General features: G+C 42.7%; 1 protein-coding gene across 1 annotated transcript in view; it reads left to right on the top strand.

Moving 5' to 3' along the window:
• Positions 1-284: 284 nt before the first annotated feature.
• Positions 285-27,613, top strand: part of HHAT (hedgehog acyltransferase) — a 363,481-nt gene continuing 336,152 nt past the window's right edge. The window contains exons 1-2 of the mRNA XM_060010033.1: positions 285-382; positions 13,754-13,887. Of these exons, the coding sequence (XP_059866016.1) occupies positions 13,797-13,887 (91 nt within the window). The 5' untranslated portion in view covers positions 285-382; positions 13,754-13,796. The remainder of the gene's footprint in view (positions 383-13,753; positions 13,888-27,613) is intronic.

The following is a 27,613-nucleotide window of genomic DNA, read 5'->3' as shown; positions in this document are numbered from 1 at the left end:
GACTTCAGGTGACTTCCGCTCCCAAACCTGCAGCCCCAAGGCGTGCAATTAACAAACGGGGGTGGAGAGGTCCGTGCGCTGCTGGGCGCAGGCACCGGGGCCCACGGGTGAGCGGGGGCTGGGGCTCCGCGGGCCGGCGCCAGGCGCTCCGGGTGCGGAGTGGCGGGCAGTCCTCCTGCGGGACCCCTGCAACCGCGCGGCCTGCTCGCCACCGCTCCCGGGGCGCCGCCTGCTTGCGAGCCCGGCGGCCTGGAGCGGCGCGCGCGGGCACGGCGGCGGCGGGGACGTGCTCCGAGGACGCGCGCGGGGCTGGTTCTCCAACCGCCGCTCCCGGGGAAGAGGGCGGCTTCCCGGGAAGCCCGTCGCCGCCGCCGGCTCGGAGGTGCGGAGAGGGTTGTTGGGAATTCGGGGCGCGCGTGAGCGTCACCAACGCTGCCGCCACCCGGGACAGCCCGGAGGTTGGTAGCTGGTGATCGTAGCGGGTCCTCGGGAAGTTAGGTGTTGACTTTCTGCTTCGACTGACTCGGTTGAGAAAAAGAAACGCCCGATACGCTTTCTGTTTCCAATTCCCGTTCCTGCGTGCGCGCCCGAGGGCGGAGCAGAGGAGCGAAGACAAAGGCGGTGGCGGGGGGGTGAGGGGGGCGTGCGCCCGGGTCAAGGCTGCGTTCCACCCCCGGCCGGCCGAGTCCGCTCACGCCCCTGCCAGCGTCCCCCATCCTTGGCATCGTCCCCAGTTTCTGGCACTGTTGCTGGAAGTGTGGACGCCGGTCCCCTTGGCGATCTTAGAAGTGCGCCTGCCTGACTGCTGCGGTTCCAGTGACCCCCAAAGTTAGAGACTTTTGCTTTCTACTCTCCGGACTCAGTTTCCCTCTTTTCTTCTACCTGTGGCCTTTAGGTGGCATCAGTCTTGATGTGGAAAGGCCCTCCTCCTCTCAAGCCCTACAAAGTGGGCGGGAGAGGTACTAGGATGGATAGCACTGGTGGTGAGAAATGTGCTGCTTCATTGCTTCGTGGCTCTTGGATCAGGGCAGTCAGGCTAGCCAGTTGGTATCCTCGGTGGTTTACATTATATGGGGGTGCGACTCACTGTTTCTGTCCTTTTCTGATTTGTATTCCTCCTTCATTCATTCGCACAGCTAGGAGTTTACTTCCATGTGATAAGTGCTATGGGAACACGAGGAGAGGGAAGGCTTTCCTGAGGAGGGGGTGGTTTTTATACTGGAATTTGAAGAATAAGTATGATTTTTTTTTCCCTTTCATTCTTCATGTTCCGCCTTTCCTATAATTTGTCTCCCTCCTTTCTCAGTGGCAGCCCCTAACTGTGATTAAGTGTTGGGTAGGAACCGTCAGTTCTGACTTGAAAGATTCAGCTAATAGTGATGGGGACGATGTGCTTGTCAGGTGCTTTAAATCCATTATTTTTAAACCTTGCAATAACTGGGAAGGATACCTAGTGTTAGCCCTTTTCACAGCAGAAGAAAGGAATACTTAGATGCCAGAGCCACAGAAAGTAAGTGCTGGGGTCGGGTTTTGCACTCCTCTTTCTGGGTCAAAGCCTATGCTTTATCTGCTGTTTACTTTGCCCCCTCCTTGGGAAGTAAGTTATATAGACTAACTTAGAGTGAAGGCCAAGTCTTTAGAGAGAGCAGTCATTTTGTGGGTGGCTAGATGTTGGTGGGAGCTCTGAAGGTAATGTCAGGGACTAGCCAGGGTGAGCCTTACTCATCTGTGTGTCTTCTTCCAGGCCAGGGCCTGGCCAAAGGGAAGTGCTCCTTAACCGTTGCCTGGGAGTTCCATGGCTTGGGTGAGAGCCTTGATTCTTTGTAGGGGTTCCTTACCCTTTTTTTGTGCCATGGACTTCTTTGGAGTCTGGGGAAGCCAATTTTTAAAAGGCATTTCAAAGTACATAGAGTTACAAATTATATTGAAACAGTGATCAAAATAGTGTAAACCCCCCAACATTTATAATAGTATTTTTTTTCTTGATTAGTGCATTAAGTGACAAAATTCAGGGCTGTATCAGGTAAGTCTCAGAATTTCAAAGTAGTGATGCCCATGTAAATGATGTTTTGCAGTATTTGCAACAGCTGCACTGTAGTATGACAGAATTTGTGACACTTATTGGTGACAGTCACCAGAAATGCTCTTACTAGTGTGATTTGCTCTTCGCACTTACAATCAAATGAAATCCTGAATTTCAGTTAGAGGTTCGCGAAAATACAGACATATGAGAAAAGAAATTTAAGTTCATGGCCTCCTGAATTCTGCCTATGGACATCTTGTGGGTGGAGGGCTGGGTATCGAGATTACAAACCCAGCCAGTGGTGGTTTTTCTTCCTCCACGTTCTTGCTGGCCACCCTACAGCGTTACTAATGGCTGTTCCCTTCTCCTTCAGTTCGTGTCTCCTTTTCCGCAGGTGCACGGTTGTTTGTGATGATAAAAGCTGTTGAGAGAGAATTGCTGGATTGTTTACATGCTCTACCTCTCTTGCTCCTTCTGTGCGTAATTCTGCTGGAGAATATTCCAGCGATAGTGGATTTATTTGTGTCATATAATGCATGACCATCTTCCCTTCCCTCCCTCCAATGGTGTATGGTATTACCAGTGTCAGGGAAGAAAAAAGGAGTTATCACTACATATCCTACAGACATTTAAAAAATCTTCAGATGTTATTATGAACAATTTTATGGTAATACATTTGAAAATTCAGATGAAATGGACAAGTTTTTTCAATAAAATACCTCATAAGACATAAGAACTAGAAAATCTGTATAGTTCCATATCTATAAAGAAATTAAATATGTAATTAAAAATCTTTTCATAGCAGAATTTCCAGGCCTCGATGGTGTCACTAGTGCAATATTACAAACATTTTAAAAAATGAAAAAGAAGGAATACTCCCTGACTGCTTTTATAAGGCCAGCATAACCTTGTTACTAAAGCTTGATAAGGAGGTTACAAGAAACTATAGTCCAAACTCTCACAGAAAAGAAGCAAAAGCCCTAAAATGGGTATTGGTGAATCAAATCTAGCGGCCTATACCTATATTTATAGGATACCAAACCATGACCAAGTTGGATTTATTCCAGGAATGTAAACTTTGTCTAACATTAGAAAATCAATAAATAATTTAACCACAGTCACAGAATAAAGGAGAAAAACTACTTGAGAAACTTCAACACCCATTTGTGATAAAAATTCTTTGCAAAGTAAAACATTATTGAGAGAATTTAAAGTTTTAAAATAATGAAGGGTAAGTCATTGCTCTACAAATAAATGTGTGGATTCAGTATAATCCCAATCAAAATCCCAGCAGATTTTTTCCAAAAATAGTAAGCCAATTTTAAAATATATTTGGAAATTCTAGAAAATCTAAGCAAAAGAACACAATTGGAAAACTCAAGCTAATAGATAGTACTGTACGTAGCTTGTCAGCATGGTGTTGGCACAGTGCTAGACAGGTCACGGAACTGAGTAGAGAATCCATGAACAGCCTCACATGTATGAGGTCTCTTGATGTATGAGAGAAGTGGCGCTGCAGTGCTCTGGAGAAAGGACAGCCTTTTCAGTAAACGATGCTGGGCCAATCGGATATTGCAAATGGACGAGATGAATTTTGATCATCTACCTCACCCCATACACAAAAATTAATCTAGATACATCATACACCTAAATGTGAAATCTAAAACAAGGAAGCTTCTGGAAGAAAGCAAAGTCAAACACCTTTATGACAAAGGTTTATTGACTAGGACACAAGAAGCAGTAGTTATAAAGGAAAATATTGGTAAGAACTACTGTTCATCTAAAGATTCCATAAAGCGAGTGAAAAGGCAAGCTACAGAATGGGTGAAGGTATTTGTGATGGTTATATCCCATAAAGGACTCATACCCAGAATGTAGAAATAATTTTTACAAATCATTGAGAAAAAGCCCAGTAGAAGAACGGGCAAGTCACTTCCCCAAAAGATTTCCAGATTCCCAATAAACATATGAAAAAGTGGTTAACCTCATTAGTAATTAGGGAAACGCAAATGAAAACTACAATGGGATATCACTCTATACTCAACAGAGTGGCTAAAAACAAAAAACAAACCCAAAAACCTGGCAATGCTGAGTATTGGTTAGGATATGGAAAACCTGAACTTCTCATACATTGCTGATTGTTATGAAAATTAGTGTAACTTCTGGAAATTGTTTTGCAGTATCATTTACTAAAGAAGAACATACACATCCCCTATGACCTAGTTTCCTGTTTAGTGTCTATCATTCTTTGATAACCACTAAGCAGTAAGACAGGCGTATTTGTACCGAAAGACATGTAAAAGTATATGCAGAGCAGTATTATTCCTTATAGCCCCAAGTTGGAAACAACCCGTGGGTTCATCCAGAGTGGAATGGACAAAAGCCTAAGTAAATTGCTTATACAATGGTATACGCCACAGTAATAAGAATAACAAATTATTGCAAGTGGGGCCAAAAGAAGGTAGACACAAGAGTAAGAGCTATGTGATTCCATTTTTTTTTTTGAAGTCCGAAGATGGGCAAAACTAAATAAACTAGGGCGTTAGGAGTCAGGCTAGTGGTCACCTTTAGTGGAGTTATAAGGAAAGAACAGAAGGGGCATTCAGTTTTTCATCTGAGCAGTAATTCCTGGCGTGAGTCTGCTTTTGGAAAGCCTTACATTTTTTTTTCTTTAAGCATACTTTAATACAAAGTTTACTTAAAATATATTATTAAAAAAATTGATTCACTCACGATGCCCCTAATCTGGAGAGTGGAAGATGTGGTGGGCATGATTCTCGGTGATTAAACAGGCTTAAAATAGGTTGAGAATTTTCCGGGAAAAGGATGCAATATCACACCAGTAGCTTTTCTGAACTAGGGGCTTATAAATCTGACTCCGTTTCTGCCAATCTTTAACAGCAGAGATCTGGCTTAAGGGCAGTTCATATAAAAGGACTTAAGAGTTATGTTTGATATTAAGATTGATATCAGTGTGAGACAGAAGCCAAAAAAAATGCTAAGTTGAGAACTGAATGCAAAATTTTTGTTTTCAGGTTTCATTTTTTTGCAATTTAAGTGTTTAAAGTTTATAACCATTAGATTAAAATATTCTGATGTTTTATATAAATCCCTTTAATTAGGTACTTTCCTTCCACTAGGCCATGAACTAATTGAGGGCAGGGGTAGCATATTAGTTTCTGTAACAAATGACCACAAACTTAGTGGCTTCAAACAACAGAAATTGATTACCTACAGTTCTGGGGATCAGAAGTCCACAATGGGGTGGCAGGGCTGCATTCCTTCTGGAGGCTTGGAGTGGTGGGGGGCGAGGCAGAGGAATGGTGTCTTTCTTCGTTGCTGCTGTTCTCTGCCTCTACCATTCCTTTGTTCTCGGCCCCTTCCTCCATCCTCAAAGGGTTATCTAACCTCTGCTTCCATCATCATATCTCCTCTCTGTCTCTGACCCTCCTTCTTCCCTCTTAGAATGACCCTTGTGATTACATGGGCCCACATAGATAATCAGGGATAATGTCCGCATCTCAAGATCTTTAACTTGATCACATCTGCAAAGTCCCTTTTCCATGTAAGGTAACATATTTACATGTTCAGGGATTAGGGCATGGACGTTTCTGGGGTAGCTGTATTTGGGGGATCCTACAGACGGAATCTTTATATTTTGCCTTCACAAATAGTGCAGTTCCTGATCTTCGGTAGGAGCTCACTGATATCTGTCGAATGCAGGAATGAGTCTGAGATTTCACTATTTGACGTATACTTTCGGAAGAAGAGAGACGATGGTCTTGTCCTACTCTTGCTCTGCCACAGCTGGAATTTTGGGTTCAGCTTTAGGTACCTATACTATAAAGAGACAACTGACAGAATGGGAAAGGGTCTGGGAAGCAAGCCACTGAAATGATTGAAGGAAGCATGGGGGTTTGTCCTGGAAGAGGGCTTGGGATGGAGCGGGTAGCATTAATTATCTCTAAATATTTGAAGGAGTATGATTGGCAAGAATAATTAAGCCTTTCAGTATACTTAATAGTAGCAGTAATATTAAACACAACAAGAATGAGCATTTTAGAGCTTACAATGGCCAAGGTAAGATTCTATCTCTTTGTAAACCCGTTTAATCCTCACAGCAACTCTCTGAGGGTTATTATTATCTCTATTTCATAAGTAAGGACATTGAGGCACAGTGAGGTCATGCAACTTGTGCTGGGTCACACAGCTAGAAAGTAGCAAAGCTGGGATTCAGCCTTTGGCATTCTGACTCCAGAGCCATCCTCTAAACTATCATACTATCCGGCCTCCGTGCTTTTAGTTCCTGCAGGTACAATAGGACTAGTAGCAGAACGTTTTTTAGAAATAGAGGGGCAGATTTTGACTCAGTTTAAGAAAAAAAAAGATGATAACAATAAGAACTTCTTAGAAACAGAGTTTCCCTGCCTTGCAGTGTTGCTGGAAGTGGTCAGGTAGGTTATTGTAAAAGGAATTCCCAAACTGGCTGGAGATTAGACCAGATGACAATATTGATTTTGAAATTTTGATTTGAGAACGTAATTCTTTAAAATATACATCTCTCTCAACCTTTGTGACATTTTATGTAATAAAGACCTACTATGAGATGTAGTTTTCCCACTAACTTTCCAGATTTTATTTATTAGGAGTTCTAACATACTGGTATGGTAAGCTACGTCCCCGCCCCTTTTTTAGGTGCCATTGCTGTTCCTCCAGTAAGGAGATGGAAGCTGTTCTCTCTTCCCCCTTGAATCTGGGCTGGGCTCTTGACCAATAAAATGTTCTTTGAATTCTGGAGCCTGGTCCTTAAGAGACCTTGCACCTCTTGCCTTTGTTCTTTTAAGACCCTGAAGCCACCATGCTATGAAGGGTCCAGCCTACTGGAGGATGAGTGCCCACATGGAGGAGAAGTAAGGCATCTAGCTGACAGCCGGCACAAAATGCCAGACATGTGGGTGAGATCATGTTGTCCTCCCCAGTTTCCTTGAGCCATGCAGTGACTTAGTCATATGAGTGATGCCAGGTGAGATCAGCAGACGAACTGCCCAGATTGCCATCCCATAGAATCACGAGAGAGAATAGATCTTGTTATTTTAAGCCACTGTGTTTCGGGAATGGTTCATTGCACAGTGATACATAACATTTGGTGCATATTTTGAAGTAGTGATATGTATTTTTAACTATTCTGTAATTAGACTTTTGCCCAGCCCAATGGACCTCGTCAATCTAACTGATCATTCCAGTGCGTTGGTGAAGGCTTTCTGGGTGTGGAAAAGCGTTTCTCCGTAGTATCACGTGGGTAGAAGAATAAGACTCTTTGTAAGACTCTTAAGCAGGGTTTGGAGAACACTGTACTGTGAGAAGACACGATGAATCTGGGCCTGGTTTTCCTGGTGAAAGTCATGTAATTTATATTCTGCAAAATAGGTTTCATCAAATTCTACCTGGAAAAGAGCAAAAGCCTCCTAACATCTTTTCCAGATGTGCTAGAATATTGCTCTACTATTATATTTTCTTTTCTTCAAAGCCATTGTCATTTCAGTGGGCATGGGTTCCTTTTACGTTATTACTTTGTGGTTTCCAGAGTGCTCATTTGTTCATAAATTTAGAACTATTTCCATTTTATTCAGTCCTTACCTCTATATAACTCCTGACTTTCCCCTCTTATTTCCGAGGTAAATTGGTTTGGTTTAGTTTGTCTTCTTCAGTAAATCTTCTAAGGAACGTACGAGTTAGATGTTTCATGTGTATTTTGAGTACATCTAGCTGATTTTCTTCCTGGGGTGTATCTACGTTATACATAACTTTAAATTCTTTTGCATGTATATAGCTTATATTATCTTCTAACTTTCCCAATGAATTGATTTTGTCATAGATGTTGAAAAAATGAATCCTGTGAACTCTGTAAGAATAGGGAGGTGGGTGAGAGAAGGCTCTGGAATTAGACTTGATAAGTATGAACCTAAGCTCTGCTGCTTACTAGCTGTGTGATTTGGGGCAGGTTTCTTGATCCTTCTGGGCTTTGGTCATCTTTTGTGTTAAATGAGGATACCAGAAGTACCAACCTCAAAGAGTTGTTACGGAGATTAAATGAAAGAATACTTGTAAAGTGCTTTCTCAGCATAAGTAATCTGTAAATACTACTTATTGTAGTACAGCTGTTGCTAAACTCTGGGAAAACTCAGAGAAAAATTTCAGTTTAGTTGGGAGTGATAATGGTGATGGCACTGGAGATTGTTAGCTTCATGCTGCGGGTGCCGTTTTAAAGTCCTCTGGTGCGTGGGAGTATTTGGTGATAGCCCATTTAGCGCTAAATATCAAAGGTGAGGGGCAGAAAAGAATTTAATGTGGGAGTGTTGGAATCCATGTGTTGTATTTATCAACAATAAAGATAAAAGACTTTTTTGTGTGTGTGTGTGTGTGTGGTACGCGGGCCTCTCACTGTTGTGGCCTCTCCCGTCGCAGAGCACAGGCTCCGGACGCGCAGGCTCAGCGGCTCAGCGGCTCAGCGGCTCAGCGGCTATGGCTCACGGGCCCAGCCGCTCCGCGGCATGTGGGATCTTCCCGGACCAGGGCACGAACCCGTGTACCCTGCATCGGCAGGCGGACTCTCAACCACTGCGCCACCAGGGAAGCCTGGATAAAAGATTTTTGAAAAGATATTGGAAGTTACTGGGGAAAAGCATCTTCCAGAAGTTCTGTGTATGCACACTTCAGGCTCTGGCATAGTGAGCTATACTTTTCTGCCAAGAGTAAAGAACAGGATTTCTGCCTAAGAGAGTGGGAGTTGAGAACTTGGGTTCTCTTTTCTGCTCCATTGCTGGCTTCTCTGGATCCTTGGGCAGATCCTGTCTTTTCTCTGAGCAAGATTCTGATTCCTGAAAAAAGAGCTAACAGGTAGCCCTCCTGGTGAGAATGAGAGTGGATGGCATCTTTGAAAGCAGGTGGAATGTTAAATTACAATGTGAATGCAAATGTACATTGCTTCAGTATAGAAAAATCCCTCTAAGCTGAGGAATTCTTGCCATTTTCCAGCTAAGATTTTATTATGTGGGCCGCTTGAGTTCTACAGTTCCCAGATAAATATAATACTTTTTGGAAATACCCAGCTTGGGGCTCTTATACCCAGTATGGGGGTAGAGAAATCTTGTTCCTCCAGTTTGACTTCTTTCCCCTAATCCCAGGGAAACCTCTGCTATGATTTTCTTCCAAGACCTAATCTTAAATGCGTTTTTTCTCTGTCTTCACTTTGTGCCCGTTTCTCACTTTCATCAATAATATTCAGCTTTGAGACACTGTAGTCTTGACAGCTTTGGAGATGCTATTTTATGTCTTTTATTTTCCTCTCCCCCCCCATGCCTCCTGGACTAACTTGGTGTCAGGTGCAACTTAATTTTCCCTCCTCTCTGTTGCTTGGTTCCAGCACTTTCTCTCCACTTCCCACTGCGAGCCTGAATCGCTGACCTCCCTGCCTTTAGTCTCTACTGCTATGTCAAGGGGCTTCTTCCTGAAGCTTCCTGAAAAAATTAAATGTGCTGGCTCACAAGCCTGAGATTTCTTCACGTAATCAGATCCGAGCCTGTCATCATATATGTTTAAGACCCTCCGCCACTTGGCTCCTAAACTGTCCCCATTTATTTCTTCCTCACAGTCCTGACCAGTATTCCCACCAAAGTGGAAGTGTTCTCAGACACATGTTCCCCATCAGACATCCCAGCAACCCGCCTTAGCTCTCACATATCAGTACTATAACCTCCTTTATATAGATCGATCAGGTAGTCTCCTACTTAAAAACAGGCTGTGTTGCTGTAGATTGGCTGTTTCCTATAGAAGTCATGTTACAAATGGTGACGAGTTTCTAGGCTATCGAATGGATGCCCACTTAGCTGATAATGTTGCTGCAGGACTGAATCTTATGCATGAAAAACAGAAAAGAGGCATTACTTACACATTTGAGTAAGGGCTTTGATTTCATCGTGGTAGCTTATGCCTAAAGAAGAACATAAGCGTGTTTAGAAAATGAGACATGGAAACTTGAGAAGTCTCTGAGAGAGTTTTTAGGAACGTTTATGGGTTTGGACATTAAAAAAAAAAAAAGTTCTAGTTACATTCCCAAAGGTACAGCTTTGTGTTGTGTCATTGAATCCTTTAAAACATATCTACTCTGATTGGCTCTCTGAGTGCACAGCTGAAGTGAACAGGGAGGGGGGAAAACACTGGGGAGAGGAATTTTCTTGAGATAAGTGGACAAGAGTTGAAAAGAAGTATTAAGGAAGAAAGATCTGTTAAGAAGGACAGGTGGGTGTCTGTGTGGTGGTGGTGTTTTGAGGTCACATTCCTGGGATTGTGAATGATGAGGCAAGAAAAGTGAGGACTGTATATAATTCCTTTGGGGCTAAGAAAAGAGGTGGTGAGAAGAGACAGTGGTCAGAAAGCTCTCCAGGTGGCTCCCAAGGACAGTTTGTTAGCTGTCTGGGGTGGCCTTGGGTCGAATGTGGGGAGAGGATGGGGATGAGAAACTGGAGAGAATTCTGGGGATGCCGGTCAGCTGAAGAAGGCCCAGCGGCAGGTAGGATGCTCACCCCCTCTCCCCATGGAAGGTCAGTTAGCTGTCATCAATTCTGGAAGGAAACCAGGGCTCTGGCTAGGTAAGCTCCTGATGAGTTAAATTTACTCACTGGTCCTTCTGGCAGATCTTAGCTAATGTTTATTGAGTGCTTGCTCTGTGCCAGGCCCTGGGTAAACATTTTACATTTAATCCATTCAATAACTCTATGAGGAAACGTATCTGGAAAGTTGTGATCCACTTAAATTCCTCAGCCAGTCAGCGGCGGAGCCCGGTCTCCCCTAGGTCTGCATCTCTCCCTGATGCATCTCTCCCTGATACGCTGTCAGCAGGAGGCTACCCTAGGTCTGCATCTCTCCCTGATGCATCTCTCCCTGATACGCTGTCAGCAGGAGGCTATTTGGTCCAGTCCCCAGATTTTAGATATGAGGACACAGCCCTGCTGCTTTGTTGTTTATTACTATGTAACTTTGTGTATATGTCTGCAAAACATATACACTGTAGCTAAGCGCAGCATCAAAAAGGAAAATGTTATAACGCTGAGTTTTCTAGTGTCCTGACAGTTAAATCACTAATTCAGGGGAACTGTCCTAGAAGGAGAATGTCCATGAAAAGGTTCAAAAGAGCAGGGCTTCAGGAACTTTGATTTAATCTCCAAGATTATTTATGTTCAAATTTAGTAGCATTTCAAGAGGGGTTCAGCTCTTTGCTAATTGAGGAGGTCATCCAATATAGTAATACCAACATCCTTGGAAAGGAGAGACAATACGAAACCCAGAGGTTGAAATTCACTTCCCAGTAAATTGAAAATGACTATATTCCTACAAATTCCAGAAAGAAATCTTAACATATTCTAGGAGATGCCAGGTATTTAAAAATAAAGTGTGACTAGAAATGTATGAAGTTAGAAGTGGCTCTGAAAAGTAGTAGGGCAACCTGAGAAGGCATTGTTGGAGTACTAGGGCTTAGAGAGCTTGGAATTGAGAGCATGAGTGGCTGCTTCTGGATTTTTTAGGAGATCTGCAGGAGAAACTCAGACTAGACTGGCTTGGCAACTTTTAGGTAATGACCAGAGGGTCCTCTGGTTCTAGGACCACTGATTTCTGACCTCATATTTTATGAAGGTGTTACTGAGCCCAAGCTCGTACTGCTCACCACACAACAGACCAATAAATTGAGAGACAAGGTGTTGGGGCAGGGAATAGCAACTTTATTCGGAAAGCCAGCAGACTGAGAAGATGGTGGACTAGTGTCCCAAAGAACCATCTTACCTGAATTTGAATTCAGGTTTCTTTTATAGTGAAAGGAGAGAGGGTATGGCTGGTTGTTACAAACATCTTAGTGTCAGGATCCTTTGTTCTTGCAGCTGTCCATGTAGGTCAGATGGTTATGATGTTCCTGTGAACCTCCAACAAGACAAATGTTATTCTCCGTCCTGCAACTTTTTATCTCTATATGAACGAAAAAGTATTATACCATTAAAGGTCAGAGCCTTGAGAATGGGCTCTCCTGTATGTTTCAGGCTATAGGCAATGTTTTTAACTTGTAGCAAATGCAATAGAATACAAAGGTTAAAAGTTAAACAAAACAGATCCAACATGGAGTCAGATTTGTTCTTCCCTATTACAAAAGCTAAAGTTTATATCCCTTCCTGCTGCGTCTCCCTGTAGCCTGAAGAAAGGAGTTTGTGTGTGGAAGATTCCGAGCCAGGCCCTAAGGACAAGTAACCCTGTGAACTGGCAGTAATGGGGCTGGTGGCTGTACCTGAGCAGTGGGGTGGGGACCCAATGGTCCCAAGACCTGGATTTGAGCCGTGGCTCAGTTGTTTCTGATTGTGTGACCTCACCGTGCTTCACATTCCTCATCTGTAAATGCCTACCTCCCTTGCTCCACCTACTTCACCTGGCTGTTGTGAAGGTAAAACGAGCTCACGTGTGAATTCTGATTTTTGGCGTTACTGTCACATAATAGAAATGCTTGCTTGGGGCTTAAAATTTTGCTCTTGTTTTAATTTGACATCCACAATGAGACATATTGGAGAGGTTTAAGTAAAGCAATGAGGGCCATAAAAGGGTTTACATTTCATTAACTCTTTGTTATTTGGGAACTGATCATTTAATTTACAGCATTTTAGGACTTTCTGTTACCTGCTTTATTACTTAGAATATAGACATGGCAGCCATAACAGAGAGATGGAGAACAGCACAGGCTTAAACATCCTGGGGGTGCATTTCTCTTTCATGTAATCGTCCAGATATAAGAGGTTCAGGGCAGTTTTGGGGGTGGGGCTGAGGTGGGGTGGTACACGCAGTCAGGGACCGAGGTGCCTCTGTCTTGTTTTTCTATGTGGCTTTTACCTCTTGGTCCAAAGGTGGCTGTTCCAACTCCACCCAGCAGGAAGGGGATGACCACAGCCTCAGAGCCAGAACTATTCAAATGTCCACACTTGGATACACTGTAGAGTCGAGCTCAGCAACCATGTGTTCAGATAGAAATTCAATTACTGTGTAAGAAGGGAGCTTGCGTATACAGGGTGGGCAACTAGTAGGCTATTAACTTCTGTTTAAGAAGTGCCCAGAAGATGGAAGACAGAGTGGCTTTATTAATCCATTCTTATAAACAACTGTGGGATGACATTTGAAGGGGAGAACAAGGAGGTTAATGCTGTTGGCTTAGAAGAGGTTTGGAGATGATTCGTGCTTTTCTTTTATGCAGGCTTTTGAATAATTTATTATTTATTTGTGGAACATTTAGTAGTCCTTTCCTGCTACATTCCACGTCCTGTGCTAGGTGCTGGGACTCAGAGATCATGGTCCCTACTCTCTAAAGGTCCACTCCACAGGGGGAGACAGGTGTGGCAGGCAATGAGAACAGAAGTGTCTGGTGTACACTGTGATGGGAGACAGATGGGGGGCTGTGGGAACTCATAAGGAAAGACCTGCCCACCCTGGGCAGGCAGGGTGTGTGTGTGTGTGTGTGTGTGTGTGTGTGTGTGTGTGTTGCGATGCAGGTGGGATAAGGTCATGGCAGGAGGAGGTGTGATAGGAGGAGGGTTATGTCTGTGTCCCCTTGAATAGTGATGGGTCCCTGGGAGAACAAGTAAGATTCTGTCCTCTAGTGTCATGTTTATGGTTTAATGTTTTTATTTCTGTTTCTCTTCCTAGAAACTCTCAGCGTGGGCCACGGGACCCTTTGTCACAAGGAGCAATGCTGCCCCGATGGGAACTGTCTTTTTACCTGTTTGCTTCCCTAGGCTTCCACTTCTATTCTTTCTATGAAGTTTACAAAGTCTCCAGAGGTAAGGCCCCAACTTTTCTAAACTTGTATCAAGAAAGAAAGATGGAGGAGGGAGTGCTCAGAGGTGGAAGATTCAGGAAGGTAGCCCCATGGGCTCAGGGTGACTTGAGCTCTGCTTTGCTTTCCTCCTGTCTTGGACAGTTTGAATCAATGACCTGAGTCGTGGAAACACCCTAATCCTGGATCTTTTGGGGATCCTGTGGCTGGTCTTCTGTAATAAGAAGGTTTGATTCAATGGCTACTGAAGGCCATGGAGATGATTTGCATTCATAATTAGCAGTAATCTCTTTAACTTCTCTCTCGCCATTACTCCTCTCAGACACATGGAGGCCCGGACTGTTTACTCTTCTTGTTCTGCTGTCCACAGTGCTTTTGTGCACATGTTGAAGAGGACTCATTACCAAGTCCTCATGCCAGCCCATGGGAAGGGGCATGGGAACCCTCCTTTCTTTTAAGGGCAGCTTGGAATAAACATTACCCTGTCACTTCTGCTCACACCAGTTGGCCAGCACTGAGTTCCCTGGCCCCAGCTGGAAGGCTGGGAAATCTTGTCGTTAGCTTGGTGGCCGTGTGCTACATAAAACTTCCCATACTGGGGAAGAATGGAAGAAAGAATTTTGGAGGGTCCATGAGTGAGCTCTTCCGTAGTCAGGGACAGTTTCCTAGAGGTGATGGTGAGCCTTGTTTTAAGGAAGAACAGAAGTCAGCCAAGTAGAGAAAGGGGCAGAGGCTCTGTGGACAGAGATGTGTTTGCAGGCAAATGGACCAGCATGTGCAATGCCATTGGGGTGTGAGAAAACACAGCATGATCTGGGAACCCCAAACCACTCAGGAGGGCTGGAGTGTAGCGTGGGGAGGGAGAGTGGTAAGAGTTGAGCTTAGATCAAAGAGCGAGATAGATTGTGAATGACGTTGTGGATTCATTTGGCCGAGGAGTCTGGACTTTATCTTGAAGGCAGGGGAGTTTGCTGAAAGTAATTGTGGTCTCTTAAAATGGCAAAGGTAGGTTTTGGGAAGCACAGTTGACAGTGCTGCGCCCCCAGCAGCTGCCTCGCTGTGGATCACTGGGACTGATTTGCGGCACTGGGATCAGCTTAGCCCGCATTCTACATATGTCCCGCTCAAAGCCATGGGAGAGACTGACCATCTAAAGTAGATGAAGGGGGCTTCCCTGGTGGCGCAGTGCTTGAGAGTCTGCCTGCCGATGCAGGGGACACGGGTTCGTGCCCCGGTCAGGGAAGATCCCACATGCCGCGGAGCGTCTGGGCCCGTGAGCCCTGGCCGCTGAGCCTGTGCGTCTGGAGCCTGTGCTCTGCAACGGGAGAGGCCACAACAGTGAGAGGCCCGCGTACCGCAAATAAATAAATATAAATAAATAAATAAATAAATAAATAAATAAAGTAGATGAAGACTGTTTGGTCAAGGCTGTCCAAGTAGCTGCATTCCCTGGCTGGAGCCTCTGAGCTCTCAGGGCCCATGTGCAAGGAACTCACCTGGTCTTTGTCAGGCACCCTGTTAGGTACTTTATGTACCCTGTCTCATTCTATCTTTACAGCAGCCCTGTGAGATGGTGTGTTACTTAGAAGATAGGCTTGGCTGCAGAAACATAGCCTCCAGAATAACTGTGGTCAGGGCTGGTATGGTGTCTGGATAGCATCCATGACCCTGGCTCCTTCTACTATGTTCCTCTGCCATCCTTGACATATGGTTCCACCTCATGACGTGAGATGGCTGCTCCAACTCCAGCTGCCATGTTCGCTTTTTTCCCAGCAGGAAGCGTGCAAGGGAAGGGGGAGGGCAGACCCTCTCTTTTTTTAGAGCATAACCTTGAAAGTTGCTTGTGTCGTATTCTTTCATGCGCTGTTCGTTAGAACCTAGTCCGTGGCCATATCAACTATGAGGGAAACTAGTAAATGTAATCTTTGCTCGGGAGGCCATCTTTTTCCCAGCTAAACCAAAGGGTTTTATTATAGAGGAAGAAAGAAAGAATGGGTGTTAGCAGTTAATCATCAGTCTTTTCCATAAAATGGGTGCGATTGTTGTCCATTGTTACCTAACAAACCATCCTGAAGCTTTGTGATTTAAAACAACTACCGCCATTTATTATCTCTCACTGTTCTGCGAGGTTCTTTTCCTTTTAAATAGACTGTTTTTTTAAGAGCAGTTTTAGGTTCTCAGCAGCATTGAGCAGGAAATACAAAGAGCTTCTATGCACTCAGTGCCCCCTGGCAAGCACAGCCTCCCTGACTATAGCATCCTGGGCTAGAGTTGATACAGTTTGTTACAATTGACAAACCTGTATTGATTTATCATTATCATCCAAAGTCCATAGTTCATAGTAGGGTGCATTCTTGGTATCATCATAGTGTCATCCAGAGTAGTTTCACTGCCCTAAAAATCCTTTGTGCTCTGTTCATCCCTCCCTCCCCTTTAACCACTGGCAACCCCTTATCTTTTTACCATCTCCATAGTTTTACCTATTTCAGTTTTTAAAAAAAATTTTTTTTTTTTTTTTTTTTTTTGGCCGCCCTGCACAGCTTGTGGGATCCTAGTTCCCTGACCGAGGATCGAATCTGGGCCCCCTGCAGTGGAAGTGCAGAGTCCTAACCACTGGACCCCCAGGGAATTCCCAGTTTTATCTATTTCAAAGTATCCTATAGTTGGAATCATACAGTATGTAGCCTTTTCACGTGAGTTTCTTTCACTTAATATGCATTTAAGGTTCCTCCATGACTTTTCATGGCTTGGTGGCTTATTTCTTTTTAGTGAGGAACAGTATTCCATTGTCTGAATGTACCACAGTTTATTCATTCACTTACTTAAAGGCATCTTGGTTGCCTCCAAGTTTTGGCAATTATGAATAAAGCTGCTATAAACATCCATGTGAAGGTTTTTGTACGGACATAAGTTCTCAGCTCTTTTGGGTAAATACCAAGGAGCAATGGCTGAATTGTATGTTAAGAGTATGTTTATTTTTATAAACAGCTTTCTTCCAAAGAGTTGCCAGTTTTCTTCCAAAGAGGCTGTATCATTTTGCCCTCCCGCCAGCAATGGGTTCCTGTTGCTCCACATCCTTGTCAGCGTTTGGTGTTGTCGGTGTTTTAGATTTTGGCCATTCTAATAGGTGTGTAGTGGTGTCTTGTTATTGTTTTAATTTGCATTTCCCTGATGTGTATTGTGGAGCATAGTTTCATATGTTTGCCATCTACATGCTTTGATGAGCTGTCAGGTGAGGACTTTTGCCCATTTTAAAATCAGATTGTTCATTTTCTCACTGTTGATTTTCAACAGTTTTTGGTATCTTTTAGATAATAACCCTTTATAAGATATGTTTTTGCAAATATTTTCTTCCAATCTGTGGCTAGTCTTCTCATTCTCTTTACAGTGTCTTTCATAGAGCAAAACTTTTAAATTTTAACACAGGCAGCTTATCAATTTTTTTCTTTCACGAATTATGCCTTTGGTGGTGTATCTAAAAAGTCATTGCCACATCCAAGGTCATCTAGATTTTCTCTGATGTTATCTTCCAGGAGTTTTATAGTTTAGCATTTTACATTGAGATCTATGATGTCCATTTGTGAAGGGTGTAAAGTCTGTGTCTGGATTCATTTTTTTTTGCATGTGGATGTCCATTTGTTCCAGCACCTTTTGTTGAAGAGGCTGTCTTTGCTCCACTGTATTACCTTTGCTTGTTTGTCAGAGATTGGTTGTGTATATTGATGTGGGTCTGTTTCTGGGCTGTCTATTCTGTTGCATGGATCTCTTTGTCTGTTCTTTTACCCATACCACACTGTCTTGCATACCATACCTTTTTAGTAAGTCTTGAAGTTGGATAGTACTGGTTGTCCGACTTCGTTTTCCTCCTTCAATATTGTGTTGTCTGTTCTGGGTCTTTTGCCTCTCCATATAAACTCTAGAATCAGTTTGTTGATATATACAAAATAACTTGCTAGGATTTTGATTTGGGTTGCATTGAATATATAGATCAAGTATGGAAGAACTGATATCTTGACAATATTGAGTCTTTCCATGAGCATGGAATATATCTCCATTTATTTAGTTCTTCTTTGATTTCTTTAATCAGAGTTTTGTTATTTTCCTCATTTATAACATGCATATTTTGTTAGATTTATACCTAAATATTTCATTTTGGGGGGTGCTGTTGTTTTTAATTTCAAATTCTACTTGTTCATTGCTGATATATATTTGTTTATTTATTTTTTGGCTGCGTTGGGTCTTCATTGCTGCACACAGGCTTTCTCTAGTTGCAGCAAGCGGGGGCTACTCTTCGTTGTGGTGTACGGGCTTCTCATTGTGGCGGCTTTTCTTGTTGCAGAGCACGGGCTCTAGGCGCGCAGGCTTCAGTAGTTGTAGCACATGGGCTCAGTAGTTGTGGCTGGTGGGCTCTAGAGCACAGGCTCGGTAGTTGTGGCGCACGGGCTTAGTTGCTCTGTGGTATCTGGGATCTTCCTGGACCAGGGCTCGAACCCATGTCCCCTGCATTGGCAGGCGGATTCTTAACCACTGTGCCATCAGGGAAGCCCCATTGCTGATATATAGTAAAGCGACTGACCTTTATATATTAACCTTGTTTCCTGCAACCTTGCCATAATTGCTTATTAATTCCAGGAGTTTTTTTGTCGATTCTTTGGTTTTTCTAGATAGACAGTCATGTTATCTGCATACAAAGACAGTTTTATTTCCGCCTTCCCATTCTGTATACCTTATATTTCATTTTCTTCTCTTACTGCATTAGCTAGGATTTCCAGTACAGTGTTGAGAAGGAGTGATGAGGGGGAACATCCTTACCTTTTTCCTGATCTGAGCAGGAAAGCTTCTAGTTACTCACCATTAAGGATGATGTTAGCTGTAGGTTTTTGTGGGTGTTCTTTACTCAGTTGAGGAGGGTCCTCTCTATTTCTAGTTTACTGGGAGTTTTGAATCATAAATGGGTGTCGGATTTTTTTGAATGCTTTTTGTGCATCTACTGATATGATCATGTAATTTTTCTTTAGCCTGTTGTTTTGATGGATTACATTGATGGAGTTTCATGTTCTGTGAGACTTTGTTTTTAATCAATCTGGATTGGACTTAGCTGGGCAGTTCTTCTGCTTTGTGTGTTGTTGGTGGGCTGCAATTATCTGGTGGCTCAGCTAGGCTGAAACGTCCAAGATGGCTGACTCACATGACAGGTTATCAGCCAAGAGCTCAGCTGGAGGCTGTCAACTGGAATGCTGTGGCTCTCTGTATGTGGTTCTCCACGTGGCTTTGAAGAAGGAGTATTGCATGTGTGTAAAACCAGAAGCTGCAGATCTCTTAAAGCCCAATCTGGGAAGTTGAGTAGGTCACTTCTGCCTCACTTATTGGTCAAAGCAAATCATAGGGCCAGGCCAGATTCAAGGGGAGGAAGGACTATGGCTTTTTATGGCTGGAGCAGTGCACATAGACACGGAGACAAGGAATTGATGGTGGCCATCTTTGGAGTCTCTCTACCACAATGGGTGTTATACTTCTTTACCCAGATGGGGATACTGAGGTTGAAAAATATAACTTGTCCAAGGCCACACATCTAATAAATAATGGAACAGGTTTGTCCAATTCTAGACCCAATATTTTATTCTATTCTGCCACTCGTATTTATTGATAATTTAATTTCCTAAAGCAGCTTGCTTTATAGGAGAAGCCCTTTTATCCATTATACTGTAAAAGTTCAAACCTTAAAATTTTATCCCACTGGAACAAAATTTTTCCTTCTTATGTGGTGAAAGCTACTGGGATGGAGGTGGGAGGGGATCCTTCTGTGGAGAATACAGAACTTCTCTGCATCTCAGTCGATCCAGCAGCTGTCATCCTGTTTGATTTATTACTGACCACACCCTAGCCTGGAGCTTCTTTTATCCTTCAGGCTTTTCCTCTTAATATCATTGCCAAAGTGGCCACTCCCAAGAAGTGTCTTATTTCTCTATTCCTTTTTCCATTCAGCTCATGGAAGCCAGATCCCCCTGCCTTGCCAAAGTGTGTTTAACGCAATGTTGAGTTTCTTTGGCTCCACGTCTTACTATCTGATTCAGGAAAAAGTGCCACTTAACCCAATTATGGAAGTAGATCCACTGGGAAAACTGTCTCTTCTTTGAACTTTTTTGGGTGTTTGTTTCTGGAGCAAATATAGGGCCTAGAACATACTAGAGGCTCAGAACTTATTTGTTAAGTGGAATGCCACGGGTGGGCACTTACACGGCTGCTTTCTCTGGGCACAGAGCAGGCATCTCATTCGCTGCTCTCTTCCCCATCAGCAGTAGCAGGGTGGTCTGACCATTAGGGACAGCAGCAGACTGATTATAACAGCCCTAGTCACAAGGGATCTCTTGGTAAATCCACAGCAGGGACTGAACAGAACAGCCCTTCTTCCACTCAGCTCTTCCAAGAGTCTACATAGAGTGTGTCAAAGTCATATGGAAATGCTTGGGGGTGGGGTGGTGGTGGTAGTGGTGATCTTCTATGCTTGGTGACCTCTCCCCTGGTATTCCGCAGTATTGTGGCTAATCCAAACCTGCTCCATTAAGTTTGTGTCTTATGGTTTAGAACATGTAGAAATACTTTTATGTCTCTCTGATTGCACTTAATTTGAGGAAAGATGCAATGTGTCACGCAGTAACCTTGAAAGAATTAATGCCTCTGCCTAAAAGAGGGCTATGTATTTTTGTCACTCGTATCAGCTTAACGCAGTTCTTGGAATGAAAACAGTTGAATTCTCATCAGTGAAAACCATTGGTGATAGGAGGTCACCTGGAAAAGCATCTGGAAAGGGAAGTCATGGCCTACTGTTTCAGCTTACTATTGATTTATGTTCAAAATTTCTTTCTTCTTGTACCTATTTCGACATTTTGTAGCTTTCTAGCGATCTATGCATTTTATGGAGGTTTTCAACTTGATTAGTATATTGTGGTTTGTAATACTTACCTTAGAAAAAATTTGTTGTTTCTCTAGTTGGCTTTTCTCTCATTGTATACTTTGTTATTTACATCTTCTCCTTCACTCCCTCCGTCCTACTTTTTTTTCCTTTGATCAATTGTGCTAGAGATCTTATTAATCTTTTCAGCTTTGTTAGATGTCTCAATTGTTTCTTTTTGTTCTCCAATTCATTGATTTCTGCCCTTATCTGATTATTCCCTTCCTTATTGTTTCTTTGGGTTTGCTCTGTTCCTTCATTCCAACTTCATGAGTTGAATGCTTAGCTCATTTATTTTGTGAGGAATCTATTTGTACTGTTTTATCATACCTGATTGTTTCTCTCAGAAGGATTTCCGGAAGAGGAAGTATAGAGTCAAACTACATGAATGTTTTTAAGGTTCTTGATAGATAAACCCAGACTGTTCTCCAGGAAGGCTGTGCCAATTAACACGTTTTCTATTGGAGAATGTCCATCTTACTGTAGTCTCAGTAAGTTTAGCCTTTATTCTTCAATCCACCTCATATGTATTTGGTATATTGATAAGAAGTGTGAAGAGTTAAATTACTTTTTTCCCCAAATAGGTAACCAAACACTATTTAATAAGTCTTTCTTTATTGAATTATAATGCAGTCTTGATCATGTACTAAATTATTATATCTACTAAATTCTTTTATGGAGATGCACACATGCATACACACACAGTATGGGGGCTGTCTTTTCTGTTTCATTGATTTCTCAATTAATTCTTACATCAGTACTGTGCTGTTTTAATTATTTCTGCTTTTTAAGTGTCTGAATATCTGGTGGAGTAAGTTACTACTCCTTGTTCTTTATTTCCATTCTTTTCTTAGCTATTCTTACTGGTTTATTCTTTGAGATACATTTGAAATTGGCAGGTTCCAAAAAAATCTCATTAGGGTTTTAATCAGAATTACAGTAAGCCTAGAAATTAATTTGTAAATAATTGACAATCTTATAATATTGCATCCAGGAGTATGGTATTTTTTTCTCAAGGTTTCTGTTACTTCCCTTAAAAAAAGTTCATGGTTGTCTTCATAATAGGCCCTGTTAAAATTCCTAAGATTATTTATAAGTCTTTTTCTTTGTTTTATAATTGGGAACCTTTCCAGTTATATTTTCTGTAATTTCTAGCTGATTATTTCTGGTCTATAGTAAAGTTGTTTATTTTGGTTTCTCTACTTTATGTTCCAAAAAGTATTGAATTCTCTTAGGGTTCCACTGGCTTTTATCATTTGATTCTCCTGGTGTTTGTACTTAGATAATACCCACACATAATGATAATGGTTTTGCTTCATCTATTATTACTTAGCCAGGACTTCTAGAACAATATACTAGTTGGAAAAGAATGCTGTCCTTATTTTGTTATCCCTAACTTTAATGGAAAGCCGTATATTGTTTTACCATTAGTGAAACGCTGAATAAGCTTTTCTTTGGAAAAAAAACATGTTAAGGAATATGTCTAGCTCCCTTTTACTAAAATTTTAAAATCAGCAATACATGTTGAATTTTATCCATTTTTAAAGAATCTATTCAGATGATTACATAGTTTTCCTTTCTCAACCTATTGATATTGTAATCATATTTCCAATATAGTTCATATGGTTTCCTACAACAAACCTACTGTGACTATGCTATTTTTAAATACACTGGTTGTTTCTGTGTTTAAAAAAATATTAATAATTTCTGAGTGAGATTAACTGGCCTGTAGTTTTATTGTTTCATCCTCAGATTTCAGTATCAGCGTTCTGTTAAGTTTTTGAAATGAATGGGGAAGCTCCCCCACTGACTCCGCCAATATTATGGAACTGTTTAAGTAGTATACGAAGTGTCGGCATCAAAGTTTGATATCATTCGCTTGTAAGTTTGTCTAGCCACAGAGTCTCTTTGGAAGTAGACTTATTGAAAACTTTTCAGTATCTTTCAGGATTATTGGTATACGTAGCATTTCTTCTTAAGTCAGTGTGAGTAATTTATATTTTTCGATTTCATTGAAATTTTCACATGTATTAATGTACGGTTGTATGTCATATTCTTAAAATGTTTTGAATTCTACGTGTGTCCCTTGTTTTAGGAAATTTAAAAAGATTTTGTCTACTTGGTAGGTTGGTTCTCTTTTTCGAAGAACAAGCTCTTGGATTGATTTATAAATTCTACCATTATTCTGTTCTCTGTGATTGCTTTCTGATGAACAGCAGCCACCCTAGATCTTTTTGGCTTTGCAGAGCCCAGGCTCACCTTTCATGGAGTAGCCATCTTCCTGAAAATTTGCAGTTAGAGACATTTTTATAAAAGGAACTGTGCTTTCCATTGATTTGAGTTTTTATTTCACAGGTATTTTATTTTCATTTCTTTAATCTTCAGTGACAAGCAGTTAATGTTTCTCTAAATAAACTCTGTGACACCAGAGGGCCCTGATATTTAAGCAGATATGGAGCAAATCATTTGAATTGCCGCCTCCAGTTTCTTTTCTCTTTTTTTTTCTAGTAGGTGTTCTTAAAGTGGGATGCAAATATAGTTGAGCATATTCATCTTTTGACTTTTGTTTGTTCCTTTACATGCCTTTTCTTATCACTTGTCACTAATCCCAGCTTATGAGAAAAGGCTATAGCAGCTCATTTATGGATTAATTCTTTTATGTCGTTCATGCAACATACTAACCTGTCACAGGGGACAGGCTTTGTCAATCCGGAGGTAATTTTTCCCACTTGCTTCTGTGATTAGGAGTTTGGTTGCAAGACGGCTGGTTACTTATCTGGTGGCCCCAGTTCAGGGCAGGGAAACAAAGGCTACCAGTCCTGTGTTTGTACAGGTGCCCTTGGAACCAGGTGAGCTGGCTGCCCATGGACAGAACCACTAGGGGCCCTTCAGTTAATACAGCCTTGTGAAAGGACCCAAGTGCAGGGGGCAAGGTCTGGACAGCCTGTCTAGATAGCCAGCATTAATTGTGCTGTGGTGCAGCTAAGACTCCGAGTGTTCCATTTGTCAGGGCTTCGTGTTATATTTGATCTTTTTTTTTCCATGTTACCTATGGCCAGGGTCATAGGAAACCGTCAAGTCGCTGCCTTCCTACTGGAATTCCAAGTCTCCTGGCCCACCTGTTCCTCTCAGGCTTGCACTGGTGTTTTCTTCCTAGATTGACACTGATCCTCAAGGGAGGGGCTTGTTGGCTTCCAGAGAGCCTGCTTTCTTAAAGCCTGTGATTAACCTCTCACAAGCACTCGGGACCGGGCCCTGGGCTGGGGGGCACTTGAAGGCAACCCTCAGTGTTAGACTCTACAGCGCCTCACTCCTCAGGCCCCCTGCTCCCCCAGCCTTTGCTCTGTGTTGCGTCAAAGCTTACGGCTTTTTCTTTACTGGAGCGTTTCCATCTTAGTCTGGGGCTTCTGGCTCTCCAGGAAGCCCTAAGGATTCCCATGCAAACTGTGTGCCTGGTGGCCTGCCTTGATAGACCCCAGAATTCCTAAGGAGTCGCAGATGAGCAGCTCTTTCAGGGAGATTTGAAGGTCATTTATGTGTATATCGCTTTGCATCCTATTTACATATATGATTTGTTTTTGCTTGGGCTATTTCTAAACCACTTTATTATTCCCTGAGTGGGAACTGGAAGAGAAGCGAGAAGGAGCCCACGTACTTCTCATGGAAAAACGAGCGCCTTTTCTTCCCTCTTGTGTATGATCATGTACCTGTGCATATCTGAGAGTTGCTTACTATTCAATTCTCTTATCTTTAGAAGCCCATCTTTTCGGCTCCCTTCCCCCACTCTCATTTACTACCAGGGTCTGCTCTATCCTCCGGCTTCCTAGAGAAATAAAGACTCCATAGGAGCTGATTGGAATTTTTCAAATGCATAGAAACAGCAGGACAGTTGGGCCACGGTTGGGTGTGCATGTGCCCGACAGCGGCTTGTATCAGACGAGGGTGTGTGTGTGTGTGTGTGTGTGTGTGTGTGTGTGTGTGTGTGTGTGTGTGTGTGTGTGTGTGTGTGTGTGTGTGTGTGTGTTTCCCTCCCCTTCCCTCTAATTACCCCTACCCACACCGGAATTGATTTCCCATCACACTGTTGAGGGTGAAAGGGTAGGTAGGTTAGAGGCTTTAAGTGAACGGTTTACCACCACAGCTGATTGGTGATTGAAATGCGAACCCTCTCACTCACCAGGTGGAATGAGGCTTTGATGTATCCCATTGTTGGGTGGTGGTTGGTGGTGGAGGGCAGGGGAAGAATCAACAGCTGACGTAGTATTGAGGGCTCATCAGCAGAAACTGCTTAATTTCTCTGCTCTCAGGCAGTTTTGTGGAGCGCTGAATTTGGGGAAGTGGAACCAGGGCACCTAGAAGAAAGGGCTGGCTCTGCCCACAGTCAGGCCTGTGTGGTACAGAGAAAAGTGCTCAGGTAGAGAAGGCTTCTCTCCATTTGCAGCGTCCTCTTGCTTGAGGGAATGTGAGTTATGATGAAATCTCGTTCTTGCCCAAAGGGTGAGGGTGTGGGGTCCTCACCTAAGCAGGATAATCAGAGAAGTTCTGAGGGTCGTCACCCTTCACGGAAAGATCTCCTGCTACAGTTTCTCAGCTTCCGTTCTACCAAATTCTACCAAATTTGGTAGAATTCAACCAAACTTTGGTAGAACTCTACCAAATTCTATAGCAATGCATTTCAGCTAATTCAAGACGGTCTGAAAACAGAGATCACCAAAGTATCATGAAAGGATCTAAGTTGTAATTTAAATGTACGTCATACAGCATTTGTTTGTGTCAAGAAATCAGAGAAGGGTGATTGGTAGGAATTCTCCAAAAGCTGAGGGAGGGTTTTGGTGTAGAACCATACTGTCCATTGCTATAGCCGCACGTGGCTAATGAGCTCTTGAAATGTGGCCACTTCAAATTGAGATGTGCTGTAAGGATAATGTGTCCATGGAATTTTGAAGAATTAGTAAGAAAAAGGAATGTAAAATAACTCATTAATAATTGTTTAATATTGATTCCATGTTGAAATAATGTTTGGACATATTAGGGTAAATAAAATATTCTAAAATTAATTTCACTTTGAAAAATTATTTTTTTAAAGTGTGGCTACTAGAAACTTTAAAATTATAAATGTGTCTCAGATAGTATTTCCACTGGACAGCGCCAGACAGGATTTCATCTTAATTCTCATGTCTGCATACGATTCCTCTTTCCCACTAGAGGGAGATGTGTCCTAATTTGGGGGAGTCAGCTGCTTAGCTTGTAAACTTCACGGCTTTGGAATGTACCCTTTTAAAAAAGAAGCACTCACGTTTTTGCCTTGTTTCAATTCTGCATAATTCTGTTGTTTCTGGAGGTTGCACTTTGTAGGAAAGTGAAGCCAAAACAGAGGAGGCAGGAAAGCAGAGAGGTTCCCCCCTTGTTTTTGTTAGTGTTCAGAGAGACCTGTTACTTTGTTGGATTGTAATAGCTTGCTGCTTGTTTGTGGGCTGTTCCCTTGGAACTTGAGTCTGTGTACAGCACAGCGCACACACACAGACACGCGCACACACACACACACACACACACACACACACACACAACGTGGCCTGTGTGCAGCTGTAACAGAAAGGACCAGGGCAATCACACACAGCCACAGCACCTCCTGGACCTTAAGAAATTCAGTGTGAATGTGACCTGGAGTTGCGCCCTGTGGCACACTGGGCCCCAGGACTCGATGAGCCTCCCTTTTGTGCTTTTCCTGGGGGCAGTGTTGCCTGGGGTTTGAGGCTGGGGGTGCTGTTTGCATCTAGTGTGTGTAAATCTGCCCTTTGATCCTACTCTGAAACCAGCATCATTTCACGATTATGTTTTAGTGACGCACTCTCTCCTGGTTTTCTTTGATCTTTCTGGGTAGCTCCTTTGTGGTCCTCTGTGTTTTTTGTATGTTTGTTGGTCCGATGAGCACTGGATTTTTCTTTTCTTGTCTATGTCTATGCAGTCTGTGCCCTTTTGGGTGATCTCAGTTATTCTGGAGGCTTCATTACTACCCTGGGGACTCCTAAGTCTTTACCTCCAACTGAGGCGCTGTTTTGAGCTCTGTCCATGCCCATCCAGCTGCCTATTGACATCAAATAGACACCCCAGACTCAACCCCCACAGCACTCCTTACCTCCCATATCATGGCATTCTTCAGCACCATTGTAATTTCTTATTATTTGTTTGTCTCTCTCATCCAGTGTACAGTAAGTCCCAGGAGAGCAAAAGTCTTGCCAATCGTGTTCTGCGTTACTCCTACTATTTCACACCGCGCCTGGTTATTGTTCACCCTTAGGAAGTATTTGAATAAGATTTTAAAATATTTTTTGTTTTAAACCAATTGTACTGTTTACTTATAAGCACATATATTACCATTATACAATTCCATCAATAATCTTGTTAGCTTTATATCACAGGGCTATGATCACCATCATTTTGTGGCATGGTCTGTTTAAAATTTTTTTTCACCATCTGTACAAGCGGGGCATTTGCCCTCATCCCTCCTGTGCTTCCTTGTGCTGGAAGCTTTTGCGCTTAATCCCTCTCCTTTTGTGACCCTTATGACAAATTAAAGGGACATTTCCATCAGCCCCACCATGTATTTCCAGGAGATGAGGTCACAGAAATGAAGGAGTGTGACATGTTTCCATGCCTGTAGCTCAGTCCACGGGCAGCTTTTCCAGGACGTATTCCAGTTTCCTTTGGTACCTCTCCTGTTACACCAAGCCCACTTTCATTTGGATTCGTGACTAATGCACACTGTTTTTCTTGTCAG

Source organism: Delphinus delphis, chromosome 1 (genome assembly GCF_949987515.2).
Source record: "Delphinus delphis chromosome 1, mDelDel1.2, whole genome shotgun sequence".
Taxonomy (NCBI): Eukaryota; Metazoa; Chordata; class Mammalia; order Artiodactyla; family Delphinidae; genus Delphinus; species Delphinus delphis.
This window is presented reverse-complemented; position numbering and strand designations above follow the sequence as displayed.